The sequence below is a fragment of the Poecilia formosa genome, unplaced genomic scaffold (genome assembly GCF_000485575.1).
Source record: "Poecilia formosa unplaced genomic scaffold, Poecilia_formosa-5.1.2 Scaffold34, whole genome shotgun sequence".
Taxonomy (NCBI): Eukaryota; Metazoa; Chordata; class Actinopteri; order Cyprinodontiformes; family Poeciliidae; genus Poecilia; species Poecilia formosa.
In genome coordinates, this window is record NW_006799973.1 from 1,040,809 (window position 1) to 1,048,981 (window position 8,173).

At 40.6% G+C, this 8,173-nt stretch overlaps 1 protein-coding gene across 4 annotated transcripts; it reads right to left on the bottom strand.

Moving 5' to 3' along the window:
* Positions 1-196: 196 nt before the first annotated feature.
* u2af2a (U2 small nuclear RNA auxiliary factor 2a) lies at positions 197-7,781 on the bottom strand. 4 transcript variants are annotated; one of them, XM_007550032.2, is made up of 12 exons: positions 7,194-7,781; positions 6,246-6,387; positions 4,790-4,825; positions 4,422-4,525; positions 3,956-4,107; positions 3,730-3,846; positions 3,489-3,645; positions 3,293-3,372; positions 3,007-3,129; positions 2,839-2,925; positions 1,143-1,391; positions 197-367 (listed from the first exon to the last, which is right to left on the bottom strand). In XM_007550032.2, exons 1-12 carry the CDS (start codon positions 7,240-7,242, stop codon positions 233-235), a joined length of 1,431 nt encoding a protein of 476 aa, XP_007550094.1. In that variant the 5' UTR covers positions 7,243-7,781; the 3' UTR covers positions 197-232. The 4 variants fall into 4 exon arrangements, with proteins under 4 accessions (XP_007550094.1, XP_007550095.1, XP_007550097.1 ...); XM_007550033.2 differs by having other exon boundaries at positions 3,507-3,645; positions 7,194-7,780; XM_007550035.2 differs by lacking the exon at positions 4,790-4,825 and having other exon boundaries at positions 3,507-3,645.
* Positions 7,782-8,173: the final 392 nt, after the last annotated feature.

The window sequence follows — 8,173 nt, forward strand, 5'->3', positions numbered from 1 at the left end:
TGAAACATATGCTTGCCTCAAAGATTTTATTAGTAAAAGTCGGAGTATTTCCCTTTCTCTTTACCTTCATGCACAACTTTAAAAACACTGCTTGAGGATTGTAGCATGATAAAATATGAGAAAGCTCAAGGAAGATGAATGTTTGTGGCAAGTCGTGGTTTTTTCGGTCCCCCAACTTCAGTGTTTTGTTTTTCCCCCCCCCCCCCCTCCAAGCCGTTACCCACCACCCCATCTACCAGAAGTCCCGGCGGTGATAAGCATCTGGATCGCAGTATTTTGTCACAACCACCCTGTTGGCAAACTTCCTTCCTGTAAGCCCCTGCATGGCCTTCTGGGAGTCAAAAACTGAAGTGAACTCCACAAAGATCTGGAAAAAGAGGGGGGGGAAAAAAACACAAAACACTGAAGTCTGGTGACAGAACAGACCACGACTTGCCACAAACATTCATCTTCCTTGAGCTTTCTCATATTTTGTCATGCTACAATCCTCAAGCAGTGTTTTTAAAGTTGTGCATGAAGGTAAAGAGAAAGGGAAATACTCCGACTTTTACTAATAAAATCTTTGAGGCAAGCATATGTTTCAGCCCTCTTTACTCTGGTGTGTGTAAATAAAGTCACCCCGTATCACAACAGAAATGTACAAAAGACGATAAATTAGTGATAAATTTACACTGACCCATAAAAGACGAAATAAAGCCAGCGATCAAGAGGATATTAGCAGCCAGTTACTGGAAGCCTCAACCGCCTCGAGTCACAGAATGCAATAAGGATGTGTGCAGGTGACTCAAATTAAGCCTGACAGAAAATTTCCGTGGGAAAAAACAAATAAATCTGCATAGATTCAAGATTAAATGGTTCTGTAGTTAAAGCCAACTTGCATTTTTTTAAAAAAAACAAAAAAACAATTTAAGACATTTTATGGCCTTCATTTTAGATGCATGACTTTAAGACTTTTAAAGGATGCATGGACCCTGGAAATCAAATACATGCCACATCTTTCACATTTCAAACATTCTGAGATCTCTTTCTCTCCACCTCGCACTATTTCGTGTTGATCCATCACATAAAATCCAAACTAAATATCTGATTGTAACGTAACCAAATGCAGAAATGTTCAAATCCGGACTTCGAACACCGCCTACCTTGCCGGTCCCGGGCACCTCCAGGCCGTCCACAGGGCGAGGTATCTCAATGCTCTTGACTTGGCCGTACTTGCTGCACTCCTCCCTCACATCTTCCACAATCTCCTCATATTCTTCGTCGTCCAGGAGCTCCTCTGGGGCCACCATGTTCATCAGACACAGCACTTCAGTGGGCAGGCCGCCCATCTGAGTCACAGAGCTGTTCAGACCCGGGACCTGCAGCGTCACAGGCGTCTGGTTTATGGTTGTCTGGAAGAAGAAAAAAAATGCACAGATTGCAAAAAAAAAAAAGGTTCAATTTATTTGGAATCAGATTGCTTTAAGCATGCAGAAGGTCTACCACATCAACAACCAATGTGACATGTCATATTTATAGCCAACCCCACCATATTGGGAGTCCTTCTGTTCTGCACTAGAGGATAAACCCCGACATGATCACTATTAAATGTAATTTTAAAAAAAACACCGTAGCTGAAAGGCGAGCAATGTACTGTTCACTCACTTCCTCATTACTACACTAGAACAAAAATCTGCATTTTCGGAGGTCAGGGGTGTGAGTTTCATGCATTGCCTAACAACGTTTATGAAAACTGCATGACTTAACTTGCAAGTCAGCTTGTGTACATTTATATTTTGGATTTTTATTTTACTGTTTAGCAACATAATTTCCACAAACTAAGAGAAAAATGATTATCTGTGATGAAACAAAACCAGGCTTGGAGGGAAAACACTGCAATACATGCAATATTTAAAAGAAACAGTGATGTATTCTTCCCTACTATTATGAACATCAAAAAAATATTTTTTCTTTTTTTTTTTGAAAAAGGCTAAACAAAGAAAAAAAAAGTATCTTAAGTTTAATATGTTTAACTGAAATAATGTATTTTTTCCCCTCCACCAAATCAATTCCAGTGTTAAACTGGATCCACAGCAGTTATTATCTGCCGGACCATAACACTGGTTTTATCACGGCATCAGCTCTTTGCTTCTGCAGAGTTTTGTCAGTGGATTAGGTCAGGCTACTGAAAACATCAATATGTTAAAATGCTGCAAGCATCACGTCTGGTCTGCTTAATTTAAGGCCCAAAGTATAAAAACACTGAGGTTTAACATTAAAATGTGAGATCAGCAGTAGAACAACATAAGCTGACTTAATAACTTGTTGTTTGGTTTATTTGCCTGTTGCATAATGAATGTAGTGCAATACATACAGAGCTGCTTTTCTCCACATTTATCATTTCCAAATGCATTTATAAATACCGTTTGAGGCTCTGCATAGAAACACTGTTGGGCCTTTTCAACAGTGCACTGAAATGCATGACAGGACTGTAAAGAGCAGTCGCCAACACCAATAAAGGTATTTGAAACTGTTTATAAAAATAAATGGGTGGCATGACACATCCATTCTGACAAAAATTCTGAGTAAAACTCATGTAGATCAGAAATCCTTTAAGAGTTTTACTCTTAAAACAAAACCACTCAAGCACTAAACGTGGCCCAAGAACTACAATAACTTTCGGTGGGACAAACCCTTTGTTTCTATATGAAAACACAAAACATCACCGAAAAGAAAAGATTCCCACTTTCACTTGTTACCACTGTTAAAATGGGACAAGCTGGAGAAAACTTAACAGGAATGTGTCCGAGCTTAGCATCGAAGTTCCCACTATCCTGCTGCCAGCAGCTGGAAACTCACCAGAGTGGCGTTCTTGGAGCCCACGCTGGCTCTCTGCACCAGGAGCTTCTTGTCTCCCAGCTGCATGCCGTTCAGCCCGGCGATAGCCTGCAAAGATGCCAACGATTATTTACACCCTCCTGAGACGAGCTGCACTGATGCACATTTTCCTCTGTCGTGACCAATTACCTGATCATTCAAGTTGACGTCAACATATTCACAGAAAGCGTATCCTTTAGACAGGCCTGTGGCGCTGTCTTTCACCAGATTAAAGGCCTTCAGTGGGCCAAATGATGTCAGCAGTTCCTTCACCTAGAAAAACACAAAGTTCTCACATTGAGTCATGTTGCTTACAAATATATGATCTGTTGGCTTGCATTCAGTTAATTTCTAACATTTCAAGGCTCGTGAACATTGAAAAACATGTTATATTATGGGTTGTATCTCAGATTAAAGGCAAAAAACAAACACTGACCTGGTCATCATTCAGGTAGTTCGGCAAACCACCTATAAAGAGCTTGTGAGCCGAATCTGGCACCACTGTGGACACCACACCTGCATCATGTTCAAGGATGGAAGCAAAAACATCACATCAGATGATTACAGGTCACGGCTATGTGGAGAATTTTATGAATATTAATGAAATGTGACAAGCAACTGAGGTTAAAAACCATTAATTGTCTGTGTACCCGGCACATAGACACTGGGGTTCTCGCTCATGCCAGGCAGGGGCTGGTAATCGTGCGGGCGGCGGATTTTCAGGCTCTGGCCTTGAAAGATGATGCCATCAAAGGCCATCGCCTGTGTTGTTTCATCCACCGAACGGAACTGCACAGAAAAGCGATGTCATCAAACACGAATTGATTGTTACATCGTGATCACAAAACGACGGTCCCTGTGATACGCCCCTACCTCCAGGAAGGCAAAGTTCTTATCCTGGTTGATCTGTACTGCAAGCACAGGATTCCCAGGGGCCTGAGTCAGACCCCCCAAACGCATCTGAGCGTTAAAAAAGTCCATCATAGATTCCTGCATTGAAAGGAGGGAAAAGATCAGTGAATTAGCTCAAACTTTTCATAGTTTATTTAAAACGTAAATGTATTACCACAAAAATGCTCAATTAAGAAGAAGTTTTCACCTCTGTGATGCCAAATGGGATGTTGCCCACATACAGGCGGCGAGCCTGCCGGGTCATCTGACTGCCCACCACAGGCACCGGGGTGGGAGTAACAGCCAGGCCATCCGGGGTCATGGTGGGCAGCAGGGCCGTGGCTGGGATCTGTCCGGCCGCTGGGAGAGAAAGAAAGAAAGTGTTTGAAAACCTAGACACTTTTTTTTTTTTTAAATGCATCTGACCGTTTCATTTGGTGAATGATGGACAGATATGTGGACAGACAGATGGATGCCATGACGAGACAACAGGACAGGGAAGTATATCCTACTGCTGTATTTTCCCACATTAACTAGACCTTAAAATTTGCAATAAATCTCCCTGTTTGCCCAAACTGTGCAGGAACCCTGACTTTACAGTCGTTCTTTATTAAGGAAGCAAGTTTGACTCTGATTATTGATGTTCATCCCAAATGGATGGAGGCAAATGATACCTTGCATGGCTTTGTACTGCATGGGAGTGATGTGTTCAAAACCCGGTGGAGGAACATCCCAGTACTTCTTCACCTTCTTCTTCTTCTCACGATGGGGAGAACGGCTGTTGAACAGAATTAAGGTGAATGTTATTAAAATGTTGAAATTCAACTAAACTTTCCACTAACAAAGCGGACACTAGGTTGCATTTTCTGAAATATACAAAAACAACAACCTATTGACAATTTGCATCCATTAAAAAAAATAAATACAACACTGGACCCCCATCTCGGTTACTTGAATAAAACAGTACAAACTGTCTGAACACAGACAATTGCAGTTGTTGCAACAATGCACAAACCAGCTTTGTGTTCGTTTGCTGTATTACCTTCCAGCTTTGTCTTGGGGGTAGCTGGATGGTGAGCTGAAATGACATTGGAAGGGATTGACATTTCTCTTAACATCAATTTAACTGTTTACATTGACACGTCACAAAAGCTGAGCCCTTTTCACCCTCGCACTCACCAGATCTGGGCACTAGATTGCAGGATTTTGCAACAGTCTGAGAAGTTAGCTCCTATTTTACATCAGTAGGCGTGTGATGCAGGTGTGTTTTTAAAGTGGGAGGTAACACATGTGGGATCTTTTCCCAGAGGTCGCATGCAAATCCCAATCCCACATATGTGAATGGGAATAAAAGAGAGCTTGTTGGCATTTGTTTGTCTGGACCGAACAAACAAATTCTTCCCCTGGTTCAGGTATTTGAACTATCAATTCAATCTCAATACAATAGTCTAAAATATGTGTGTACAAGTTGGAATCAACAGGCAAACTTGATTCAGGATAATAAAAAAAAACAGAGAGAGAGAGTACATGTTTAAACCGTCAATCTTTTCATTACTTTTAACATCGTTTCCTGCAGTTTGATGAAGATATTAATGATCAACAGATGTTTGTTCAAAGAATGGAATAAAGTAATTCTATCACCATTACAGTGATCGAAATCAGTCCATTTTCCCTTTATCAACCAAACATTTTTCAGCTGCTCAATAAATGAACCAAAGGTGAAAACCTTTTTCTGTCTGTAAGCAAATCTGAAAACAGCAGACTCTTTATTTTGACCTTAGTAGAATTAAAACCGTTAAATAGGTTAGAGTCACATACTTTGATACACAAATGAAAATAATCTTAATCTCTTGGGTTAAAATATTAATGATCAAGAAACCTGAAACTTTTTTTTTTTTTTTTTTTTTTAGAGCTAGCGGAAAAACCGGCGAATGGCATAAGCCACAAATTTGATGGCTGCATCTCCTTTTACAGCAGATGGATCTGCTGCCTCTGGATGACGGGGGCTGTGTAAGAACACTAGGATTTACATCTGTGAAAAGATCCATGTGAACAGCTGGCAGCTAATACTTTTGACCTGAACAGCTCAATAATTTAAACTGTGCAATATTTTCAGGAGAACTTAGTTTAAATGTTCAGATTATAGATTAAGCCCGTAGCGGTTCCAAGAGTCTCGATATTTTCAAGTAATATTCAAAAACAAAGGTGCAAGTTGTTGCTTTGGGTGTTGAAAGTCTTTTATACCAAGTCTGCTTGGTGCACAAAACTAACAATCTGGAGCAAAGGGCTTGGGAAAGTAATCATGAGTATAATAGTTAATTAATAATACACCTTTTAATATTTCTAATATTTCTAGATCAAATTAAAAGCCAGGAATGTGCAGCTGCATAACTTAATTTGCTTGCAAGTGAATCAATCCTCACAGCAGTTCAGCTGCAGAGTTCATAAGGTGACAGGAGTTTATCAGCCTGTTGACGTTGCTGAACGTCCATACTGACCTGCGCCTGTGTCTTCGCTCCTTACTGTCTCCACGGCGGTCCCTGCTGCGTCTGTCCCTGTCTCTGCTCCTCCGTTTCCTCTCTCTGCTGCGGCTGCGGGACGAAGAGCGGCGGTGGTGGCGGTTCTCTTTGTCCCTTTCCGCTGTGGAAAATAAGAGCTTGTAAACCAGTAGGACTGCTTTATATTTTTGGAATAGGATATAAAGTTAACTTTCTAACGCAAAAGGTCACCTTCTTAATATTTATTTTCCAACTTGGTAGTATTTGCAAAATATTCTACAACCCTTTCTTCAGATGACATTGTTTTGAAATAAACTCTTGGAAGTTTGCCAATATGCTTACTAAAATTATAAACACCAGGAGTAATAGCGCAAATAGTGAAAAGATGCAATTTTAACATAAATCACTATAAAATCTACGGCGCTACCTAAATGTGTACAGTTTTGCCATTTGAATAAAATCTGCAATTATTCATACTTAATCAGATATAGAAAATTATAAAGAAAGTTTAAAAAGTATGCACCCTGGGAGTAGCTTGTTTTGGGCCTGATGTTAAAGGCGTGGTCGGCTGATTGTTTTTATTTTTTTATCCAATGTTAATAGTGGTAGATGAAAGGTAAGCGACACATAAATATTCACTGTACACTACGCAGCTGAAGCGGATGGATGCCAGGCATTAGGAAACCCACGGTGTACATCAAAGTTTTTTAAAAAGTACCGCTGTCCAGTTTCCATTAAGCTCATTATTCTGTATAACCTACAGTGAACAACCCTAGTTAATTTAAGAACAATGGTGCACTTGAGGGGCTTTGAGACTGTGCCACAGTAAAGAGCCTTTCAGCGTCCCTGCAAATAGACACATCCACGATTGGCTAAAATGATGGCGGCGGTTTAAATCTGACCCACAAACCTGTTGTTTGGTTATTGATGTGCGGCTAATTTACTTACCTTGCTTGTTTTCAGACAACTGTCTCTCAAACTCGTCGTAGTCCGACATCTCTGGGTGGAAGCCTGTTACGCTCTCTGGGACTGCGTTGTTCAGTCGGCGGTGGCTAGCTTCAGCTAGCAACAAAGTGAGCTACACTTTTAAACACAAGCTGTTAGCTGGAAATAGCTTCGACGAATTAGCTTTGACGAGCGGATAATTTCACGACGGATTTACCAAAAATGAATAACCAACACACGCATAAAGCGTTGTGGTGTGTATTTTACAACGTAACAGACATGAATGATTGAGAAAGAAAAACGTGCTCGTTAGCCTGCCTGCTAACGTTAGCCGATTAGCTTGTAGCAAAGTCCAGAAGAATAGGCCTGCTGCAACACACACTACGGACGAATGAATGAGACACTTTCACGAGCTAGATGCAAGTCCCAAAGGGTCACAGACTTACAAAGTGAAGTTATTTGACTTGGTAAGCCAGAAATTAGCGCCTTCAGAAGTTTAAACGTTATACAAAACAATAAAGATTTCGCTATGCCCGCTTTTTCTGCTCCGTCTCCCAGGCAGCCCCTGACATCGGAAGTTGATGACTGTGGGGTTTCCGCTCATCCAGATTACCAGTAATAACCGAGTCAGAATAAAAGCGAAGATTAAACTCGTCTTCTAATTGTTCATTCTCTAAAGAGAAAGTGATATAAGTAGATATAAGTGATATAAGTAGAAATAATTCACAATTTTCAGTTAAAGTATTTCTTTATATAAAAAAGAAACACGGCTATTCTGGGACACTCCACAATCCTGCGTGCATTTACGAATGGAAACAATAATCAGCAACATCCGAGGGTGGTTGTGATACTCAAACTGCTCAGTTAGCCCAATGTGTGCTAATGTATCCCTCACTCACCATTACACCACCACCACAGTTCGAACCACTGATATAGTGGATGAATGAATTTGTGCTTTCAGCTTCTGGAAAATTCAAAATGTT

Coding starts and splice junctions, on each gene's coding strand:
- u2af2a (XM_007550032.2), bottom strand. CDS start 7,242: ATGTCGGACTACGACGAGTTTGAGAGACAGTTGTCTGAAAACAAGCAA. Junction 3,847..3,955: donor TCCCATTTGGCATCACAGAG/GTGAAAACTTCT, acceptor CTTTCAATGCAG/GAATCTATGATGGACTTTTT. Junction 2,926..3,006: donor ACGTCAACTTGAATGATCAG/GTAATTGGTCAC, acceptor GCATCTTTGCAG/GCTATCGCCGGGCTGAACGG.